The following is a 24,760-nucleotide window of genomic DNA, read 5'->3' on the forward strand; positions in this document are numbered from 1 at the left end:
GCATGGCTCCCCACCCTCGCAAGCATCTCCCCCAGGCAGGGGTCACCCCCGCTTTCTGTCTTATGCATGGGTAATAAACCTCCCCCCATCTGCGCTGCTCTTCCCTGAGAATCACACCCTGTGCCCGCCCGACACCTCCCTTTCGCCCTATTCACTACCGCACCCTCTGACACTCCTCTTCCTCTGTGTCCGATTGTCCAGGCCGGTCCTAGGCTATCAGCTAGCCCTGCAGATGTAGTTTATGGCCCCAGCTGTAAAGAATCACCCCTCTTCAAAGGAGTTATAGTAGATCAAGGCCCACACTTGATGAGATTCGTCACAGCAGAAGCGTTCCTATTATCTGAAAACCATCCTGTATTGTGATTGGGGAGGGGACCGAGCCTGAAGCGGAAGATTCCAGGGATGACTCTTTGTACATCAAAGTTTTTACAATTATGTGTCACATTAAAAATATATAGCACTCCGACAAAGTAGTAAGATTATAAAACTTTAATAATTTATAAATATATACAATAAAACAAAAATAGTAATAACATATAAACATTTTTAGGGAAAAACAACGAAGTAGCGGTCGGCTGTGCGAATAGTCCCAACGCAGCACAACGTCCAGATTTCCGGCGTGGGGCGTTGCGGGGGGTGGGTCATCAGTAGCAAACTGTTGTGCGAATAGTTCCAAGGCAGCAGAACGCGCTGAAATCTAGATGACACGAAAGTGATGTCTAGTAAGTTGCCACCCAGCAAATAACGGCATGGGGCGTCGCGTGGGGTGGGTCATCAGTAGCAAACTGTTGCGCGAATAGTTCCAAGGCAGCAGAACGATGGCACCAAGGTGATGTCCAGTAAGTTGCCGCACTGGTTTTGGTATCGTACAATGCTGCTCCGAATAACGGCGTGGGGCGCTCCGGGGGAGGCGGCGTGAACGGGCCTCTCCAGGTGGAGTGTCATCTGTTGTAGTGGGGCGCCCCTTTACCGTTTCAGTTGCCATTCCGTCCGTTTTTGGTCCACTGTGTCAAAAGCCGCAATTCAGCTGAGTTGCGCCCAGTCTTGCGGTGCAGCGATAGGCGGCTGTCACAGGACTCTCAAAATGGCGGCAGGCTGTTTCCTTTTTGGGCCTGGTCCACTGAAATGGCCCTGGGACACCTTGGAAATCGGACGCTTGTCTGCTAGGTCTTGGACCCCATTCTCGAAAGCGTCCCCTCCGCCTTGAGAATTCATCAAAAGTTTTGGGGGCTCCGACTCCTGCAGGCTTCTGGTGGGGAGCGGCTGCCATGATTGCTCGCGGAATGACCACGACTGAGCTACGAGATGGTGGTGCTGTCATGCTGACGCCAGCTTCAGTCTGAAACATCCAGAAACAAGGTGGGGCTTTCATCGTTTGGGAAAAAAAAAAAGTTTTCATCCAATGAAAAGTGTTTTTAGGTCACCTGATCAAGCCTTCCATCATTAGGAAACCAAAAGTAAAATGAACCAATGAAAAGTTTTATAAACAAGTCACATGACCTGTTATGCGGCATAGGGTGTGAAATGCGGAGAAAATACGTTGGCACGTGAGGCGGCGTCAGTAGCGGACCGATGTGCGAATAGGCCGAAGGCAACACAACGCGCCAAGATCCGGATGGCACCGAGGTGGTGTCCAGCAAGTTGCAGCACTGGTGTGGCCATCCTACAATGCTGAAAGTCGGCGTGGGGCGCCCCGTTGGCCTGTGAGTTTGCGTCAGTAGCGGACCGATGTGCGAATAGGCCGAAGGCAGCACAACGCGCCAAGATCCGGATGGCACCGAGGTGGTGTCTAGTAAGTTGCCGCACTGGTGTGGCCATCCTACAATGCTGAAAGTCGGCGTGGGGCGCCCCGTTGGACTGTGAGATGGCGTCAGTAGCGGACCGATGTGTGAATGGGGCCGAAGGCAGCGCAACAATATTTTCGGAATAGAAGACACCACTAGGCGCTGAGATGCCAAGATCCGGATGGCACCGAGGTGGTGTGTAGCAAGTTGCCGCACTGGTGTGGCCATCCTACAATGCTGAAAGTCGGCGTGGGGCGCCCCGTTGGCCTGTGAGTTTGCGTCAGTAGCGGACCGATGTGCGAATAGGCCGAAGGCAGCACAACGCGCCAAGATCCGGATGGCACCGAGGTGGTGTCTAGTAAGTTGTCGCACTTCTGTGGCCATCCTACAATGTTGAAAGTCGGCGTGGGGCGCCCCGTTGGCCTGTGAGATGGCGTCAGTAGCGGACCGATGTGCGAATGGGGCCAAAGGCAGCGCAACAATATTTTCTGATTTGAAGACACTACAAGGCGCTGAGATGCCAAGATCCGGATGGCACCGAGGTGGTGTCTAGCAAGTTGTGGCACTGGTGTGGCCATCGTACAATGGTAAAAGTCGGCGTGGGGCGCCCTGTTGGCCTGTGAGATGGTGTCAGTAGCGGTCTGATGTGTGAATGGGGCCAAAGGCAGCGCAACAATATTTTCTACAATATTTTCGGAGTAGAAGACACCACAAGGCGCTGAGATGCCAAGATCCGGATGGCACCGAGGTGATGTCTAAGTTGCGGACCGATGTGCGAATGGGGCCAAAGGTAGCGTAACAAGATTTTCTGTATGGAAGATACCACTAGGCGTTGAGATGCCAAGATTCGGATGGCACCGAGGTGATGTCTAGCAAGTTGTGCCACTGGTGTGGCCATCGTACAATGGTAAAAGTCGGCGTGGGGCGCCCTATTGGCCTGTGAGATGGTGTCAGTAGCGGACTGATGTGCGAATGGGGCCAAAGGCAGCGCAACAATATTTTCTGACTGACACCACAAGGCGCTGAGATGCCAAGATCCGGATGGCACCGAGGTGATGTCTAAGTTGCGGACTGATGTGCGAATGGGGCCAAAGGCAGCGTAACAATATTTTCTGTATGGAAGATACCACTAGGCGTTGAGATGCCAAGATTCGGATGGCACCGAGGTGATGTCTAGCAAGTTGGTGTGGTCATCCTACAATGCTGAAACTGGGCGTGGGTCACCCCATTAGCCTGTGAGATGGCGTCAGTAGCGGACCGATGTGCGAATAGGCCGAAGGCAGCACAACGCGCCAAGATCCGGATGTCACCGTGGTGGTTTCATAGTTGAGAGGCACTTCATCTGCAGTGGGGCGCCGAGATCCGGATGGCACCGAGGTGATGTCTAGCAAGTTGCTGTACTGGTGTGGTCATCCTACAATGCTGAAATGTAGTGGGGCGCCCATTTACCGTTTCAGTTGCCATTCAGCTGAGTTTCGGCTGCTCTTGATGCTACAGCGACACGCGGCTGCAAGAGGACTCTCAAAATGGCGGCCTGTTCTTTGGATTTGGGCCTGGTCCACTAAAATGGCCCCTGGGACACCTTAGAACTCGGACGCTCGATTTTTTTTTCCTTTCCTGTACATGCAAAAAAAGGTAAATGCCCGGTACGTTACACGCTTCATCTGCCACGATGAACTCTCCAGAGGAACCGAAAAAAAATATAGTTGTGGTAACTATACCATGCATCGTCATATGGAGAGGTGGCACCAATTAATTATAGTGCTGCATAAAAGAGAGATTTGGAGGAGAACCCCTGACCTGCTAGTACATTCATCAAAGAAGTGGCACTGAGAGCTTCAGAGGCAAGGGAAACGGTCCCAAATATTTAGAAGAACTTTGGAAAGATTAAAATGACATGTTTAGATTGTGGTAAATTAATTTCATGTGGACAGATGAGTGTTACTCTAATAAATACAGCATATGAACATCATCATAGTCGATGGTTGGTAGAGACATTTTGACTATATCCTGGACCTGCCCGTCCTCGCCCAAAATGGCGCCGGAATAAATGGGACTCGTAACTCCTTGTTGTGTACTGGTTGCAGAACCTTGAAATCACGAGATACGTATGCAGTTTTGAAGCACATGGCGGGCGGGGACGAGAATTGATTGAATATTTCGACATCCCTATTGATATTAAGTTCTGATGTGTTATTGATTACTGTACTGTTGAAAATTCGAATTAACGTCACCCATGGTACTTGCCCGCAAATGTATATCTAGATAATTTTATTGTAACTGGCCCTGTCGTATTTTAATTATAAAATGTACGTCCACCGATTCCGTAACTGTTAGACACCTTAGTTCTTGCAACCTAATGGCCCGCCCGTTACGTTCCTCTACAGTGTAAATGTCTATTCATCATATACGATTACAGTTTGCTCCGTGGCAGGCCCACGTGGTTATAGGCTCGTATTTGTATAATGAAATTTTCACAATTTTTTTTTAAAGGTTTTTAAAAGAAAACATGGTAGTAGTATATACATTGGTAAAGTTTTTAATAATAGTCACTGTTTTAGAATCATTAAAAGGCAAGTGAAATAAAGCAGACCAATTACATGAAGGGTAAAAGGTATAATACGAAGGAACGCAGTAAAGATAAATGGTCAAGGGCTGTTGTGTTTTCTATTCCTGCAACATAAAGTGATCGATAAGAATCTCATATTCAGGCGTATCGGCGACTAAGACAGCAGGTCGACCCTCTTTTGCTCAACGGCTCCGTCATGGGACGAAGAAACGCTCTTTTTCTCGAAAAAAGAATATATTTTACTTGCAGGACAGTTGTAAAATTTCCGGGAAAGTACATTAGCCTGGAACATTATAACATATATTTAAGAAAAAATAATGTTCGGAAGTAATTAAAAGCGTAATTTTTAGGTGATATGACCAAGGCTTTCATCATTAGAATAAGAAAAGTAAAATGAACCAATGAAAAGTTTTATTAACAAGTCACATGACTTGTTATGCTTACGTTACGCGCTGCGCGCCCCGGATGACTTCCGGATGCGCTAACGCGGCGCGTCATATGACGCATTACGCGACAACGCAGGTCCAGAATATAGTCAAAATGTCTCCACCAACCAGCGGTCGAAACACAACCCCTTTCAGCAGGCTAAATAGTTCTGTTAAATGACAACAGAAGGGACAGGCAACAAGAACCATCAGTCAAAGAGGGGAGGGCTAGTTCTTCTCTACCGGGTTACATTGGGGCGCTACCGGAACTGATCGAATTGGTAGTCTACAGTGTTTCTGGATGTTTCAGACTGAAGCTGGGGTTAGCATGAGAGCACCACCATTTCGTAGCTCCGTCGTGGCCATTCCGCAACCAATCATGGCAGCCGCTCTTTATCGTTAGTTTGGGCGGGGTGGGTGGCGGAGCCGAGCTGTATTGCAGCCATCATGGTGTGGAGTTTAGTTCATCTCACTAGTTTCGTATTTGTCATGAGGGGTTGTTCCTAATGTTTCTATTTTAGCGAGGTCAAAAAGAGATCCCATTAGTGGCCTACTGATTTTGCTCGATTCCTTTTCTTTTTTTTTTACACGATTTTTCGTTATCTGCAAAGACTAAACAGAGTATTGCGACTCTGTGTTTGTTTGTAAATAGAGAATGAACCAAAGAGAACTAATTCTAAAACAGTAAATACTTGGATAACAATCAATCAAATGGAGAGAGAAGCAGGCACGACGGATTACAACGGGGGCAAAGGCCTGCGTTAACTACCTTTCACTATCTGCAAAGAGAGAGTACTCCTAATAGAAATGAGGGGGGGGGGCACCATTCAAAGCAGATCAGTGTGCATAAACACGAAAATGTTTTCACTTACCACATACTTGACATTCGACAGCTTATGATATTTGCTATTAAAAAACCATTGAAATTCACTGAAAAAACCATAGGTTATAGACCATATATAGTTAGGAATTAGCATTTACAAAACCTTGAAAATTCACTGAAAAAACCATAGGTTATAGACCATATATAGTTAGGAATTAGCATTTAAAAAACCTTATTTTACTCACACAAAACCATTGAAATTCCATATATAGTTAGTTGCACTAACTATATATCGCGCACCCGCAATCCACTGCTGATCATGTCACATATTACATCATTCATGACATGGTCAGTGACATCACTGATGACATCACTGATGACATCTCAAATGACATCACTGATGACATCACTGATGACATCACATTTGACATCATTCTTGTGCTAATACGATAAACCTCTTCAGACTCTAATATAACCTTAGATACACTCAGTGTATACAGACACTCACACACTGCCACTCATCCATGGAGTTACTCACACACCCAGTCAGTCATGCAAAGAAACAATCTCACCTCCATTTCTTCAACTATACAGTTAAACACACCTTACTTATTGAAACATATACTAACACATATTTACTCTCTTATACAATCCCTGATACAAGTTCACAATGATCGATACAACCACTCAGTCATTCAGTGGCTCTCATGCACAGTTATTTATATATGCCAACTCTCACATGTACTGTGTTTTACATATGTACTTACTATGACATGTAGCATTGAGATATCCATTCACTCATCAATACACTCATGCACACAGTCAACTGCCCATGTAGCTGTTTCCACATGCACTCTTGAACTCATACACCTAGTGAATAAACTGCTGACACATCTATGCATAGAGTCACACACCTTCCAGCCACCCCCACACAAACTCAATCTGCCATAGAAATACTTGGGCAACCAATTAATAACACATATAGCCTCTCGTATAGCTAATGATCAACACATGCAGCAGTTTACAGAACAACAGACATAATGATGCACAAATTAAGACAGTTTAGTCACTAACCCATGCACTCAGTGAGACACATTTAATCACTCACTCATACATTCAGTCATGCACCTACTAAATCCTTCGTCCAGACACTTATACATCTACTCATTCTTTAATATGTAAAACATTTAAACTTTACAGAAACACACAGTCACTGGATGACGTCATCAGTGATGTCATCAGTGATGTCATTTGAGATGTCATCAGTGATGTCATCAGTGATGTCACTGACCATGTCATGAATGATGTAATACGTGACATGATCAGCAGTGGATTGCGGGTGCGCGATATATAGTTAGTGCAACTAACTATATATGGAATTTCAATGGTTTTGTGTGAGTAAAATAAGGTTTTTTAAATGCTAATTCCTAACTATATATGGTCTATAACCTATGGTTTTTTCAGTGAATTTTCAAGGTTTTGTAAATGCTAATTCCTAACTATATATGGTCTATAACCTATGGTTTTATCAGTGAATATATATATATATATATTCCTTGAATCCTCTCGCCTCTTTGTTCTCTTGGCTGAAGTCACGGCACAGCAAACAGGTAATTTCTTTTTTCAAATTATTTTATTTCAACACACCATGTGCAGAGTTACGAGCAAAAATCGGACGGCCTACGCGTTTCGGCTACTCCTAGCCTTCCACTGGACCATAGAGTCCGTGTGGTCTAGACCATTTTTAAAGTGCATAGTGCAGATACCATTTTCAATTTCTACTACTCCTCTAGACTGTCAACCTTGTTCTCAGTTTATGGCAAAAAGAGAGTCGCCATTGTTTCAAAATAATTTGACTTGAATTAAATTCAACTTAATCTTAATTAATTAATTAAACATCAAAGTAAAGTACAAGTGAGTGTTAAATAATTCAGGTAATTGCAATTCATTCCCTGCGGCATAACATTATCTCTGAAACGGTTTGTCTCAATTACTGTAAAGTACTAGTAATCAACAAAATCAAACTTGTCATATTTTCTTTTCCTTATGTTTCTTTCAGATTGGATTAGTGTCCTAGAGAGTCTCAATTTTCTACAACTATATACATTATATACAGTTTTATGTTGTGACAGAAGTCCATATTTGACGCATATGCTTTTTCATTGTCCAATTCTTTGTATCTTGTGAAGTACTCCTTTTTTAAATTGATTTTTATGCGCCAATGCACTCCTATGTGAGATCTACTCATTTTCATATCCAATTTATATAGCCTCAAAGTTGATATTGCTCATGTTTTCTTCGGAGATATTATGCCGCTTGCCCATTTTTTCATTTAATTCAAGTCTAAAGGGCGGCCCTACCACTACTTATGATATTTATACCTATATACAAAAAAAGCCAATTGGAATTGGAGTTCAGAAGCTCGCCTGGATTTGTTCTTTTCATCGTCTATTTACAGATGTACAAATAGTTCACCGTCTTGATTATGTCCATACGGATACTCAGTCCCCATCCCCAAAATCATTCTGGACTCTAGTTTCCGTAATTGCATAGTGCGATCCCCCCCACCTCTCTCTGAGGGTTTGCTGATCTTAATCCCCGAGTATTTCAGTAAATTGGGGTTACTGTGATGGAATTCCTCAAAGTATTTAGCCATGGTGTAATTGGGGTCCTTGTTCTTGATCGCACGCAGATGTTGGAGTATTCTCAATTTTAGTTTGTTTATGGTGCTCCCTATGTAGGATTTCCCACATGGGCACAAAAGTCTGTACACCACATTTTGATTCGCATGTTATGTGTATATATATATATATATATATATATATATATATATATATATATATATACACACACACACACACACACACACACATACATACACACTCAATTACACAGACCCATATATATCCAAACATACACGAGTTTTTCGGTGGCCATCGAGACCAGATATTGCTGATAACTTATTCTCTCTCAGTAATATATCCTACTGGAGAACCGTTAATAACTTTTATTATACATAATAGCTTCGTGCAATCCTACAGAAGCAATTGCTTTTAATAGCCATTCTTCATGATGTACTTCTAGACCTCAGTCATTAGCTCACTTTTGGACGTCACAAAGTAGCAATTTTATAACTGCTCTCCCTTTTTCAACCCTGCTCTAACTTTTCAGCACTCAACCTCACCATGTATCACCATCAACTGCTGGTTGCAGGTAATGCCAGCACTCCTACCAGCCAAGTATATTTGATTCCTTACTTTTGCACAAGGTTGTCTCTCTCAGAACAGTATGCACTGCTGTCTATAAGTGTCTACTTGACACTTAATCTCCACAACTTCTTTACAAGAAGATGTGGTTGAATTAGTTTTTTTAAATGTATAAATTGCCTAAGACCCAATGTCCTTATTTACAGACTATGGCAACTGATAACATCTTACCATCATATAATGAGGTCCAGGGTGAAAGATCATACAGGCTTAAGGCAAAGGGATAAAGTTGAAGCATAGGATGACTGATGCCTCTTGCCACTATAAACCCCTAGGATAACGATTTAACAGTGACTCATCGTGAAGAAGTATGAAAGTGGTCAATGTGTTCCTCAAAGGCAGAAGTCAAGGAGTATGGATGTGGTCATCATTCTACCTGCTATGCTTCACTCAATGCTCTCTACAAAACGTACCATGTGTTGTAGGTATCAAAGACCCACTGCCCTTATCATGCTTATTCAATTCGCTTTGAAGTTATTTACGTCCGAATTTAGACGGAGCTCAACATCAGAGTTTTCCTTATATCAATATACATTAAAATAGCCACTAACAACAGCTTACCAAACTACAAGACAGCCACCCAACGTTAAACTGTCAGAGCTCTATTGCTATATTTGTGAAGCACCGCGTGCATCATAAAGTTCCCTCTGTACTGATAAATGACGACATACTTGATTTATAGGATATACTAATGTGAGGAATGTACAAGACTTCATGTTTGGAGCGGGAGAAGGGACTTTGGCTCAATTAGGAACCATCAGGAAATTGGGTAATTTCCTTTGTTTTGAAATGCAGCACTTAATCTACTGCCGCCATTACTATTTGTACCTAAGTTTTCAAGCTAATATCTGAAGAGAAGTTGCCACAGTTCACAGCTTTAGGGGCTTCACCGCACCAATGCCTGTTGGCAGTAAAGGGCATTTTTAATTATTCAGCAACTGATGTGGTGGGCAGACAGTCGCATTAGGCTTTGAATTCTGTCAGACAAGTATTCTGTGGACTTGTAATGGATCACATCATAGTCGTAAAAATCAGTGCGAGCCAGCTATGGCCTAACTTGCATGGAATGTTAAAGAGAAGCGTGATCTGCATATCGTTTCACAAAAGATCAGATTTGTGCATGAAGGTCCATGTGAGTTCTTAGGTACTAAAGAGACTTAACCCCAACTAAGGATATGCCGCAACCCAGTAGGGCCCTGTGCAACAAGAAAGAACTGCAACAAAGCAGAGGGTCAAATTGTGTGGCAGAATAATAACAGAGTTACTGCACTGTAGCAAGACTAGCTGGAAATTGGGTTGTCAGAGTTGTGGTGTCAAGGAGAAGGTCAAGTTGAATAAAATGATTAAATAATTGGTTCAAATGCTTCGGCTAGCAGAATGGGAAATGACCTAAGAGCATGAGATTTTGGAAAGAATCAATCCTCGATTGCTGGAGTTACAAAGGGAGAACGTTGAGGCTTTGGAAGCAATCAAAGGCAGAATGGAAACATTTCAATGAGAAATTGAGTGTTGCGTTGACAGGAAAAAGGAAAACGTGGATCTCTACAGAGAACATAATGTGATAAAAATAAGACAAGGTGTTTATGCTTTATTCATACCAATGGTAATGAAGGCAAACTAGAAGCATGATTCTTTTTTTAGAGTAGAGAGAGACTGAATAATATAGGTGAATGAGTTAAATATGTTGTAGACTGATACCAGAGGAAAGAATCTGACTTTAACAATACTTGAAATCTTAATCTGCCGATTCATCATATTAATCATAAATCACTTGAAGGACATACGCTGCAATCCTAACTAATATGACCACTGTATGTAAATGTATGTAGTTACTCCATCTACAGTGCAAATTAATATGAAGTTTATAACAAAAAAGCAGAGAGAACAAAGAAGGGTAAACAGAAAATTCAACGTCTTCAAATGGTCTAATAGTCAGTCATCTTGTTACAGTGAAAAGCCTTGTTATGAAAAAAGTTCAGGATGCTTGCAGACAGAACATTTTCAGGGGCCCATGTCCTAAACAGAAAAGTCTACCACATTAGAGCTACTAAAACACTGACGTACAACATTCTGCAAGGCCCTAACTGAACTGTGCTCTATACATTCAACTACATTTTTGTTAATCTTTTAACGACCAAGTTGCCTATTAATCTACATCCTCTTACTGTGTTTTAATCAAGCACATTAATTTGTTCCCATCTGAATTAGGTATTTTATCTTTGGTACCCACTGCATCTCCTTCTGGGCTTTAAGTAAGGAGTGGAGAGGAAGACTTTACATACCTGTACCCAAGGAACACTTGATTTAACAAATAGCCTACTTCAGGAAGGAGATGTAAAGCTTGTACACTTAGCGCTCAAACTACACTCCTTTAGAAATAACAAAATTAACCCTGGTTTTACAACTCCTATTGGGACCAAGCAGACAACTTACCGGCAGGGTGGGACGAAATAGTTGCTCAAAATAATTAATTTAAAAAACGTACCACTTTCATCAATTGACCATAGAGCAAGTTAGTTATACTGCACTAAAAGTTCTAATACTGCAACTCAATTTGCAAAGCAGAGTAATAAACTATTCATCTATGCTCATTTTTAAACAACATAGACGGAGGCTCCAATAGCCGCGAGAAGATTTTCTCAAGCGTTAAGAATTTCACCTTGCCCTTTGCTACTGTCAACATCATCGCTGCATCCCAACAATTCTATGTCAACCTATCCAACTTCTTCCATAGCAAAATGTTAAACATCTACAGCAACTTCACACTCCCTACCCAACCCAGATAACTTGTTGCTAACCTACCCACCACCAACCAAGATGGCCACCTGACGGAATGGACAACCCTCACCAGAAACGAGACAGCAGCAACCATGCAGACCATCCACCCAGGGGCCCCACCGAACCTATGCCCCCACTAAATCTACAACGGGAACATGACTAATCAGCATCACCCGGAACCTCAGCACCACCCAGACCCACATCATCAACACCTCCATCACGGCGGCCACTTTTCCGGATGTATGGAAACTTACAGAAATCAAAGCCATCTTCAAGAAGCCCAAAGCAGGCCCATATCAATTGAGCAACTACTGATCCATCTCCCTGCTCCCCCAGCCAGACAAAGTGATTGAGAAGGCCATCAACAAGCAACTCACTTCGAACTACAACATCTTCTAGACAAAACTCAATCAGGATTCAGAAAGAACCACAGCACCAAAATAGCACTCATTGTGGCCACTGACAACATTTGAGTCATCCTGTACCGAGGAGAAACATCTGACCTTATCCTGCATGACCTCTCCGCTGCCTTCAACACTATCTCCCCTTACACCCTCATCAGAAAACTACATGAGAGGGACATACAAGGATCTACTCTCAAATGGATATGTTCTTTCCTCACAGGAAGAACCCAAATGGTCAGTCGGTCACCTTTCACATCAAAGACCAAGAGAAAGATAGGCAGAGTCCCACAAGGATCGTCCCTCAGCCCTACCCTTTGACATATATATGACACCTCTTGCCAACATAGTCTGATCACAAAACATCACTGTCATCTCCTACGCAAATAACATCCAACACATCCTCTCCCTGATGGACAAGATAACCACCACCGGGACCAACTTCACGAACTGCATGACCATAATAGCAGACTAGATGCAAACCAACTGCCTGCAACTCAGGACTGGTCTTTGGCAACAAGACCTCCCCATGGGAGTCCACCATTGGAGCTTGGACTAACAGCCACACCCCATGCAAGAATTCTAGATGACAAGCTCAACATGACGGGTCAAGTCAACGCAGTGTGTATCTTCTGCTTCTACCTCCTATGCACGCTATGAAAGACCTTCAAATGGTTGTCTCAAAACACCAGACTGCCTCTCACGCAAGCACTCACCAGCAGACTTGACTACGGCAACACTTTCTATGCCAGAATCACCACACTCCTACGAAGACTCCAAACCATCCAGCACACTGCTGCAAAACTGTTACCCGACCTCCCATGCCACACCCACGCCACACCGCACCTCATGAAGCTTCACTGGCTCCCCATTCACAAATGCAGTCAATTCAATCTTCTCACGCACAAATACAAAGTCATACAAAACACAGGACCAGAATACCTGAACAGCCGCACTTTCACCAACCTACCAGACTTATACTCTGCCTCAGTCATTCCTCGTAACCGCAAAAGCAAAACTGGAGGTTGCTCATTCCCCTATATGGAACAATCTCCTTCAACACATCAGAGCCTCCTCCTCACTTCTCAAGTTCAGCAAGAAATTGAGGCCTGGCTCTTCATATAAGCACATTGGGGACATCACACCTACAACACTGCCCAAGGGCCAGGATACCCTCTCGGGTGATTAGTTCGCTATACAAATTACTATAACATTCCTTTACAAAAAGCCAGTGCGACCTGCCCTTCCACACAACGAGTCCATGCACCTATTGCTAGCCTCGCAAAATAATCAGCCATTTTCAGTCCACAGCTGTATATTCCCAACACCTACGCCGGTTCAGCCCTTCTCAAAGCCTGCTCCAAACCTACCCGTGCTGCAAGCATCTTCAAAGACCTATGTGGCGGCTGAGACTGTCAGTGTGGGGGCTCTGTACACACGTGTCAAAAGCCTCCTGTCAAAGCCTAGCCTCCGATTAGCACAACGCCCATCCAACACTCTAGGGTCAGCCTGGGGGCATTTGAGCTCGGGGAATCATGGGGCAAAGGGACCAGAGTAACTCCACGTGCGTTGGAAACTCATCACGGGGCTAGAGATCTCAGGCTGCCAGATGTCGGTAGCGACACTTACTCCACTCACTATCCTTTTTAACAAGGTACTACTGGGAGAAGGGTTTATCAAGCCTAAAGTGAGATGGCAAGAATCAAAATGGAAAGGAGAACCTACGACTAACGAAGTACGCATACCTGATATGGTACAAAATAACATCCCTGCTGGGTGAGGTTAGGGGGTTTACCAAAAAAGGGGGGAGGGGGGAATGGGGTTTGGCAAGTGTCTGCTCCACAGCAAGGTCTCTCCCTTGGAAGTGAAAGCAGGGTGCCAGCGAAGTAAGGTATCATTACAAAGAGAATGTTTCCCAGAGAGTCTAGCCGAGGAACCAAGCAAGGTGTCACCGCGGGGGGAGCGCAAGTTGTTTCCCCGTGGGGTCGCGAGCTGTCAGCACTCACCTCCTCGCTCTTGAGCACTTCCTTAAACTCGCGCTTGATCCTCTGCACGGCGATGTTGGCCATGTCTGGAGCCGGGCGCTGCTCCTCCTCTCGCCCCTCCTCCTGCTCGCTGTGGCACGGTTGCCGCTGTTGGTCCCGCGTCCGGTGCAGTGCGCGGGGCCTGGCTCCGCCGCTCTATTATCCGCCCCGACTACTATTCAGCCGCCAAAATGGCGACCGTACCGCGCATGCGCACTGCTACCTGTCACAACGACACTCATGTGCGGCGTCTCCACCCGCTCCGTCAGGGGCGGCCCAGACTGGGAGGGAGGTGCTTACACAGGAGAGGAGGGGGGGCCTACGGAGTCAAACCGGTGAACGGGTTTGTGATCGCGGGCGTCACCGGTGGAGAACTCTGATAGGCCTCGCTTTCGAGCGCGACGGTGCTTCGGCTAGCGCATCACAATAGGGCTGGTAGGCGGTCTGTTGTTGTCGGGCCGTGGTAGAAGTCCCGCTGCCCATCCCCATTCATAGTCTGAGTCCTTAGACTCGTCCTCTTCGTTAGAAAGCAGCAAGTTAAAGAGTGCGTATAGGAGGGCCAGGTTCGCGTCGTTACCCTTACTCTGGAAAGACGTTATAATATGAAAAGTAAAAGCGTGCAAAATGCTGTTTTTATTTCAATTTGGAAAATGGGTTGACTTTTTGAATTTGCGAAACGCAGCGTGCAATTATTCCCTGCCTCCGAGGAATCGAAAAGTGCACATATTAAATTTGCCAAAAGTTTCCAAATGGGGAGGAGGTTGGAGGTCTTGTGACATTCCACTACTACTCGTGTTGGGACTTTCTACCAAGCTGCATTGCACTGATATATTGGAGGCGTGCAGTAGTCTCCACGGTAATCATGTATAGAAAAGCCAAAGGTGGATATGCTTGTGCTTGCCAACGTCTTATTTCTCACGGCTGGCGGATTATTTTAAATAAATACAGGCCACCAATCCTGAAGCAGTCCACCTTTTATAAGGACTGACCCGCAGTGCTTTTAATGGGGAAAAATAAGTGCAGGTACTCGTTCAAATAAGCTAGAGGTGTGCCAAGTGGGCGGGGTTAGAGGCGGGGCTAGGGGCAAGACATACTGATACTTAATGACTTCTATACCAGTTGCAGTACATATCAAAACACAACAGAAATGCATTTATGTAAACAAAATAGGTTAAATCGTTACACAAAATGAAAGCTAAACAAGATAGGTCAACATTTCCTTGTTTTGTAATTTTGCAAATTCTTAATGTCAAACCGTTATTTGTTGTTGGTTGGCACAATGCTATGTATTCTCAAGCGTGCACACACACAAACAAACAAGCAGACGTACAGAAAAGCATTCCACCATGCAAAGGAGCCTAAGCTGAATAGTCAGCAGTGGCTGAGCTAGGGACTACAGAATCACCTTGACTGTTAGAGACAGTGTCTTCTCGGACAGCCTAGTGCTCACCAGCACTACCAGCCAATGAGCCTACCAGTAGCTAAATGTCGATACTAACAGTGATAAAAAATAAGGAGTGGCGGTACTCAGTACCTGTAAGTATAGTCCTATTTAAAGCACTGTCTCTGCCCTTTTCACTACGGTCAGGCTCTTCATGTCTATTGCTGGTTCCGTGTCTTTACAGTCACATCTCTCCGTTTTCGATTCACCTCTCATTCTTACCCAACCTCTAACCTTCTCTCCATGGTTCTGCCCCTCCTACTCCCACCTCTCGCTTACTCTCTCCACAAATCTCTTACATGTTGTCACTATTTTTGCCCCTCTTGCCTCCTGTTCTCCACTCCATGATGTACCCATACCCTAAATTTGCCACCTGGCCAGTATTTTGTTATGCTATATTTCATTATATTTGTTCATAGAGCACGCTTAGTGTTAAGGCCTGAATTTTTAAATAAAGGCTCACAAAAAAACCTTGATAAATCACAATTGATATTTTTTCCACTAAATAAAAGCATAAATCATTTAATCACTTCAAAAGTATTTGCAAGCTGTGAAAGTGTGTGCCTGAACGCGCACGCGCTGTCGCTGCTCTGCAAATTCTGCAAGGCAAAGTTACACAAATGTATGTTAAAATAACATTTCTTAGCACCCATTTCAGAATTGAACAAATAGCTGGTATTTTATCGGAAAAAAGTGGCATATGTTTATCTCCTTTTTCCCCCAACCAGATCTGTTGCCAGTTGTCCTTCATGGGGTGCTGCAGGGGGCCCTGCATTCTTTGCTCTTTGGGCAGGGCTGCCTTCACACTCACTGATCCCTCGCTGTTTTAATGTAAATGCAGCCATTAGTGTTGGAGTGGCACAAAAGGGAAGCAGCTCCTGTGCTAAAAAAAAACATGAAAAGAAAACCAGCTTTGGTGCGGGTGTAGGGTTATTAATCACTGCGTGATACAAGCGATCTTCAACACCTGCAGTGTGAGGAAATTCCAATGGGCGCTGCTAATCCAGTAGCCTGTCTGCAAAAACGCCACTTCAAGGACTCGGGGTGATGTGCAACATTAGGAAGCAGAGCGGCATCTGTCCTGCGTTGGGAGAGATTCCAAACCCGAGCCTGCCAATCCATCTATCAGGGTACAGGTACTCTCCCTGACAAAAAAAAAGTGCCGGTACTGGCGGCTAAAAAATTTGGAAGTGCCGGTACCCAGTACCGGTGAGTACCGGCCCATTTAAAGCACTGCTGACCCGAATACAAAACCTTCTGCCACAGTTAATGTCGCTGGGACGCTGAAACGCTGAACCGAATAGGAACTCACCGCCTGGGAGTTGCACAGCCGCCGGGACATCCTGTCCGCCTCCTGCCGCCCACTCGTTGTTGCCTGCTCGCGAGTGGTGCCGCTGGGTGGCGTGTGGCCGCGGGAGACTACACTTCCCAGCAGCTCATGCGGGCACTGACACTGGAAAGGCGCCAGGAGGCACATATAAACTGTGACAGCCCCGCCTCGCGGGACGCCGGGCGAAGCCCGGGCCGAGGGCGGGCCCGTTTAAGCCCGTTAAAGACCGGGTAAGACTGGACTGGGCCACTCCCTTTTCCATCTGCTCTTTGACACTTTATTTCTGTTTGCTCCATATTGGATGTATATTATCCTCTGCCTCCCCTTTATTGGTATAACCTTGATACCTGTTATTTATCATCATGTCTACTAGAGGTAGCAGGAGCAAAACTGCACAGGGAGCTGCACTTATAACTGGCCCAATCGACCAATATATAACTAGGGCTAACAAGGCGATTGACCAGGGCATAATCCTACTTGAACGAAGGGTATCGATGGATTTGGCCCAGGCCAAACGATCATCATTGGGTTCTCTAGCTGCAGCCAAGACACCCACTCAGCTTCGGGTAGTCGGCCCTTCATTGGAGGTACACGCAGAATTACAAGTAGATGCCCACACAATGCCAAGTACGGTCGACTTGTCGCCTTCCCTCGAGTTTTCGGACTCGCAATCATCTATGCTGTTAGAAAAAAAAACCGTCCTTTTTGCAAGCCCGACCCGGGTGGACCCCAGTATAGCACCTTGCAGGGGTTCGAGGGAGGGTGCTATCCCTAAACAAAAAACTCAGAAGAAATCGCATAAAACTAAACACTCTAAGAAACACCTTAATCGCAAAGATCTACCTACCACTTTGACAGTTGGTCAAGTTAGTCCATCACAGAGAGAGTTAATCACTACACCTACAGAAATTATGAACCTCTCCATGAATACAGCAAACCTGAGTGTAAATAGTAACACGGGCGGAGGGTGCAAAGTTTGCGGGATAAACAACCAACTACTAACCAGATGAGGTGAATTAGTCAAAACTTATCTGCAACCTATTGAACTGTCTCTCACTAAGTTAGAAAAGCAGATAGCTGCTTTGAATACAACTTCAAACATCCCCAAAGGGGTGGGACCGGTACAATCAGGGGGGCAAAAAGTGAACACCAAAACCCCCAAGGTAGGGGTGCAAGCCACAAAAACCACCTCTGATGTGATAAATGTAAAACCGAAGCCCCCTCCTGTAGGGGTGAAGAAAATACCAGAGTCCACAAAAATTCCAGAGTCATCAATAACTCCAGCCCCCCTTAACACCTTGAAGCCTGACCAAGTTAAGCCTCCAGGAGTAAAAATTACCAATAACAGATCTAGGGGAAGGGGTGGGCACCCAATACATTTACCACCAGAAGCAAGCCCCTTTGTGGTAATTATGACTGGGGTTCCCGAGTTGAATTCCAACGCGGAGGAACCGGATTGGTCCCTAAAAAATAAGGTGTTGCATTGGTTATCCACGAACAGACCTTCACCACCGTACTCTTCGAGTAGAGTTTCAATGGTCCATAGGGTCCCGTGGATAGGTAATGAGCCAAAAAGAATCCCTGGAGACTGCATCATAGTCAATTTTGACGATCCACTCACAGTTGAGCATATTTGCTCCTGGGGTATGCGAGTAGCAAACGACGGGATTGATACAAAAAGACTCGCTTACTTTTACCCGCCAACACCTCGCCACAATGAAAGCTCACTTTGGAACTGGTCTCGAGTAGGAAATTGGGATAGGAGAAAAGAATGGGTCAATTGGTCCGGATATGGAGGTAGAGATACCGCTCCTAACATAGGTTGGAGGGGCATACCAGTCGCAAACAGATTTAATTGCCTAGAAATGGTCGATTGACCACCATTGCGTACTGGTCAGGGATACAAGGGCCTACCGCCTTCGGGACATCAAAACCTATTATCACCTGTAAGATCCATTAGATCCCCCTGTCTAAGTATAGCCCCCGTTATGCCGGTGGACTTACAATTTACAACTCCTATTTTCACCCCAGAAATAACTCTTGATTCACCACAGTTTTACGCTACAACAAACGAACTAAATGAGTCATCAGGTATTGTGGGGAAGGTAGCCTTTGCGAGAGCAGCAGAAGTAGATTTATCTTGTTTGATTCCATCTATCCCTAACGATCCTGTCAAAAATCTTTCTACTGTCCCGTTGCCAGATTTGCACCCACTATCTGGTACAAGAGCTTGCAATGTTCCCCATGAAACCAGTGTCCTGACAAAATCAACCTTGACCTTATCAGTTTTGTTTTGGAACGTTGCCGGGCTCCGCTCCAAGACAAAACATAAACCATGGTTAGACGTAGTTAGCGCACATCAAATAGTATGCCTTCAGGAAACTTGGGCCATCGAGCCTATACACATTTTAGGCTATAAAACACACCACGTCCCAGCTAGCTCTAAACATTTTGGTAGACCTAAAGGTGGTCTTGCAGTATATTCCGCAAACAATTTTCCAGCAATGGACATAACCGTTCTACTGTCTGGTGAGAATTTTCAAATTTTAAAGGTTCTACTTAATAAATGCATGCTGTATTTCTTGGTTAATTTCTACAATAACCTCCACCCCAATGAGTGTATTATTGAAATTTTAACTGAGATTACATCTTTCCTATTGGAACAGCGGAATACGCTTACCACCCTTACCTCTTATGTGATCTGGGGTGGAGACTTTAATGTACCATTATGTAATAATTATAAGAACGGTACCTGTGGTCTCCAGGATGAAAACGGATGCTCTCTGACCCACTTTACACACACGAAGCTAGGAAATTGCTTAAATGGTTGTTTGTTTTCTTTGGAGCTGGAATATGCGAATGACTTTGTGGATCCACCCGCTGATTTTTTGCCAACTTTTCATGGAAGGGGTCTATCAAGTGTCATCGATTATATCCTATGTTCCCAGACAACAAAGGGTCAACTTAAGACCTTTAATACAGGCTCAGATATCTCTAGTGACCATTTTCCAATTAGTGTTAGCCTGTCATTTAAAGATGCCTCACCTCACTCAACCAGGGCCAGTTTACTGAATCAACAATCACTGTCTATGGACAGAGTAAACGGCTTTTCTGTAAAATGGTCTAAAATTGACCCAGTAGCAATAACTAGTAAAGTGGTAACCAGAGCTCTCCCATGGATAAACAACTGTTTAGCACTAGACTCCTCTCCCCAGTTGATTTTAACCAGCTTTCTGGAAATTATTAGAATTAAACGAGATGAATTATTTCGTAATCAAAAACCCAGAAACAAGTCCTTCCAGGCTCTTAGTGCTGAATTTGGTATGCCCCAATCTCAATTTTATCGCTATTTACAACTTCGACATGCATTGACGCCCAGTATAACTAATCTTGACTCGCTCCCAGAGTTCAGCCCGATTGAGGCGAAGGTGTTCATGGGCGACCTTGGAGACAAAAAAGTGTCGCGCATTTACCAGACCATGGTTGTACATTGCTCTTCCACTCTTCTTCGGCTGAAGGCGCACTGGGAGGCCGATGTGGGGCTGCTGGATGAAGATGACTGGCGGGAGGCGTTAGAATCCCCGAAGGGGGCAGCTATAGCAATGCGGTTTCGCCTCATACAGTTCAAGATTTTGCATAGGGCTTACTATACTCGAGAGCGTCTGTGGAGGGCAGGTCTGATTGAGTCCCCGGAATGTTTGAGATGTGGGGCGGAAGTGGGTACATTGCTCCACACGGTGTGGTCGTGTTCAAAACTAGCTGGTTTTTGGAGGGGTGTATGGGGCTGTCTGTCGGAGGTGTTGAGCTGGACCCTTCCCCGTACCCACCGCCTGGGCCTGCTGCACATCCTTGAGGGGGTTGGTGGTAATGCCTATAAGCGTCACCTGCTCCTCCTGGGACTGATGGTAGCCAAAAGAGACATGGCCCGAGCATGGAAGGAGGTGAGGCCCCCCCCCCTGGCTGCGTGGAAGGCAGGCTTAGATTTTTGTATGGGTCTGGAGAGGCCAATCTTTGAGGCGCGGGGTTGCCCTCGCAAACATTTCAAGATATGGAAGCGGTGGGCAGATTACAGAGGTTTGACACTGGATCCCCCGGAGGACCCGGAGGAAGACCTATAGCCCAGTCTGCTCCGGAGAAGTCCACTCCCACACTCACACTTGCTGCGCAAAGACATACGGTACATATGGCTCCCACACACATGCATAGGGTTAGGGAGGGTTGAGGGAGGGTTCGGGGAGTTGGGTGGGTAAATTCTGAAATGAGGAAGATGGGGTTGGGGTTTTCTGTACCAATGGTTCCGCTGGTTCATTGCTTCAATGCTCAGATTTATTTTGCAAATGTAACTACAATGCCTGGTGGTATCGTCCTGATTGTGGGATGCCACTTTCATCCATATGCTCATCTTTATCAATAAAATTGTTATGAAAAAAAAAAAACCCAGAAACCCTGAACTCAAAGGCAGGTTTGACTCATCCTGCCGTATAGCCTTAACCAACTTAAAAAAAGCAGTTCACAACCACGACAGAGATCGTGCTGAAATAACTAAACTCAGAAAGGTTTATAATCTAGCATTGAGAAACCGCAGAAAAGAAATTAAGAATAACTTGTGGGCCCAACTACATGAGAGCTGCCTACGCAAAGACAGTTCACTGTTTTGGCGTACAGTAAAATCACCCTTTTTGTTAGATGCCTCATCTTCTCAACATCTAGACGTGGCAGTGACAGCAGACGAGTGGGTAGCCCATTTTCAAAGATTTTTGGTGGTCCCTTAGAGGTTACCATCGGTGAGGTTCTTTTGGCAGGTGACCCTCCCGAGGACCCGACATTTCCCATTGACCTTCTCTTTGATCACAAGGAGGTCACTAATGCGTTGTCATCTTCCAAAACCGGTAAAGCTCCCGGACCGGACGGGGTCCCTTTAGATATCTTTGTACATAATCCGGAACTATGGTCACCCCTTGTTACTCAGGTCATGTCAGCTATTACAAAAACTGGCCTAATAGACTCTTGGTCCACCTCCATTTTGCTCCCAATCTTCAAGAAGGGCGATCTCAATAATCCTGCTTGCTACAGGCCCATCTCCCTCCTGGATTCCCTGGGGAAAGTCGCTGGCCGCCTGATCCTGGAACGCCTCCAAGATTGGGCATCCACTAATAACATCCTGACAGATCTCCAGTACGGCTTCCAGGAGGGACTCGGCACTGTTGAGCAAGCATTTAACCTGGCCCTTCTAATTGGTAAATATGTGGGGGCTAAAAGCGGTAACCTTTATTTAGTTTATGTTGATCCTAGCGCAGCATTCGATTGTGTTATCCATTCCAGGCTGTGGTCCATTCTTGGCGACTTGGAGATAGATCCCCCTCTTATTCAATTTCTCCGCGAACTCTACTCTGACGCTACTGCGTGCGTTAGATATGGGATCGGCGGTGAATTAACTCCATCATTTTCTGTTGTCAAAGGAGTTAGACAGGGCTGCGACCTGGCTCCCTTCCTATTCAATCTATATACCAATAGTCTGGAAGCAGCCATGCTTGAAGGGAGTCAGGATCTTCCATCTATTAAACAACGCCCCATCCCCGCCCTGTTATACGCGGATGATTCCGTAATCTTAGCTAGAACACTAAACCAGCTGCAAAGACAGCTAAATAAATACTGCCAATTCATGCTCTCTTTAGGCCTAACAGTGAATAAAAATAAAACCTTTGTTATGCACCTTGGCCCCAGGGCGAAGAACCCCAAGTCAGGTTTTATTGACCAAGTTAGGTTGGAATGTACTAGGGAATATCCCTACTTAAGAATTTTAGTAGACGACAAACTATCTTGGAAACAAGCCATGTCAATTAAAAAGCTTCTCTTCCAAAGAGCAACCTCAGCTCTAGTCTCCTTTTCAAGGAAACTGGGTAAACCTGCCCCAGCAGAGTTGCTAAAAATCTATCAGGCTAAATGCCACAGCGTAGCAACCTATGGCGCAGGGGTTTGGGGTTAAGCTCCAACAGATACTCTGCAGACGGTTCAGAACGGGTTTCTAAAATATCTATTGGCACTACCACAAAGTGCCCCAATATACGAATGCCACATCGAGCTGGGTATTGATTATCTGACAGACAACATTAAATGTCAGCCGATTCTGTTATGGCACCACATTTGGTCTAAAACGCAATGTCATCTTACCCGCTCTTTGATAACCGACTGTTTGACCGTGGCAAACTGGAATAAAATCCCTTGGCTCCTGTATGTCTCTAACTTCCTTAAGGACCTGAACTGCACATCCTATTTCTTAGAACCTACCACATTGGTAGATGTCACCAGGAAAGATCTGAAAAAACTGTGTTTAACCCATCTGAGAGAACTTCGTCTCTTACAAGAAGTAAGGAAACCCTCTAATGTACAGATTCTTTCGGTCCAGACTGTTTTGGGTATTCAATTATATTTATCTTTCCACCTAACTAATCATGAAAAGTATGTTTTGAATAGGTTTCGCTTTAATTCCTTTTTTCGCCTAGTTACTTTTCCGAAAGAGCAGGACTGGTCGCATAACCTCATGAAATGCCCTTGCGATGATACATCATCTCAATCTGCAATTCATGTAACGCTGTTCTGCAGATTTTATGAGATTCCTCGCAAGCGCTGGATCATTCCCATACTCCGGAAATTGGGTCTGAGAACATGTCGGCCAGCTTATTTGGCCCTGCAGTTTCTGGATTCTCAATATATTGCCAAATGTGTAGCTTGCTTTTTAAAATCATGTCTAAAAATCCGCTGTAAATATTGAAGCTTTTATTTACTTGTCTACCTGTTTGGTATCCTAATGAACTGTTTTTAAATTAACAGTTTTTAATGTTAAAAATCTTTTATTTGTTTTTAATGTAACATACATTGAGACTTTCTATATGTATTGTAATATCGTAATTCTTTACTTTTTATGGTTTCGATACGTGTAACCGAATAAAAGTTTATCAAAGTCAAAGAATATATGCCATGTCACCTCTTTTGGGTAGAGATTCCATACATGCCAACATTTTAGAAAAGGGACGTGGGAAATTAAAAAAAGATAATCGGGAGAATGTATTCCCCTTACCCTAACCAATGACCTCTACTGAAGCAGAGGCAATTGCAGACAAGAGACAGCCAAAATAATACAACTGTTTGCTTAAAAATTTGAGAGTCTTTTGCCTGAATCGGGTCTGTTGGCATGTATCAAACTCGTTGTTGTTTTCCCTAATAGCTCATCTCAAAATTTGGGGGTGGTGCAACATACAATTGCATATTTAAACACCAACTAAAGTTCTAGCAAATTCAAAGGCATCTGCTTCTGAAACTAGTACAAACACGCTCTAAGCATAATATCGTTACTTCTGCTTTGCATTAGAAACTTGGGGTCAAAATCACAGACATTGCAACAATAACTCCACCTTTCCCACCCATACACCGGTGCACAGCTTACTATAATGCATTTTACCATTTGGTCAATGCATTCCTTATTGGTCCTTTTTAACCAGGAAATAACCACTCGAATTATGTTATTAGAGAGGTATATTACATTATTTCAAACGCTCTAAGGTTAGTACAAAATAAATGTTCTGTTAGATAATATCAGTAATGTCGAAGTCCTTTATCAAAAATGGGAACTACTTGGTAGAAAATACATTAGGCTTACCTATTATTTTAAGCACAGAAACAGTATCTTTCCTTCACGTTGTGTGTGTCTAATCATCATGGTCTCCCTTAAATGCAGTCTTCAACAGCTTGCCGTTTGTTTATTGGCCTTGCCTTTATTTCTTTGCATCTGCCTATTGTCTATAAAATCTCCATACTACCTTTTTCGTTCATACTGTCAAGCATGTTCATACTCTCCCAAACTCAAGGAGAATACTGACGTTTTGTCACATTTGTGCCTGGAGGCAAATTAACTAGAATTT

General features: G+C 44.4%; 1 protein-coding gene across 1 annotated transcript in view; it reads right to left on the reverse strand.

Annotated features, from left to right (window-relative positions):
* The window catches only part of UBE2K (ubiquitin conjugating enzyme E2 K), a 261,905-nt gene extending 247,394 nt beyond the window's left edge, over window positions 1–14,511 (reverse strand). The window contains exon 1 of the mRNA XM_078678315.1: window positions 14,053–14,511. Coding sequence (XP_078534441.1) covers window positions 14,053–14,115 — 63 coding nt within the window. The 5' untranslated portion in view covers window positions 14,116–14,511. The remainder of the gene's footprint in view (window positions 1–14,052) is intronic.
* Between the last annotated feature and the right edge of the window lie 10,249 nt (window positions 14,512–24,760).

This window comes from Lissotriton helveticus, chromosome 2_2 (assembly GCF_964261635.1).
Source record: "Lissotriton helveticus chromosome 2_2, aLisHel1.1, whole genome shotgun sequence".
NCBI classification, from domain to species: Eukaryota; Metazoa; Chordata; class Amphibia; order Caudata; family Salamandridae; genus Lissotriton; species Lissotriton helveticus.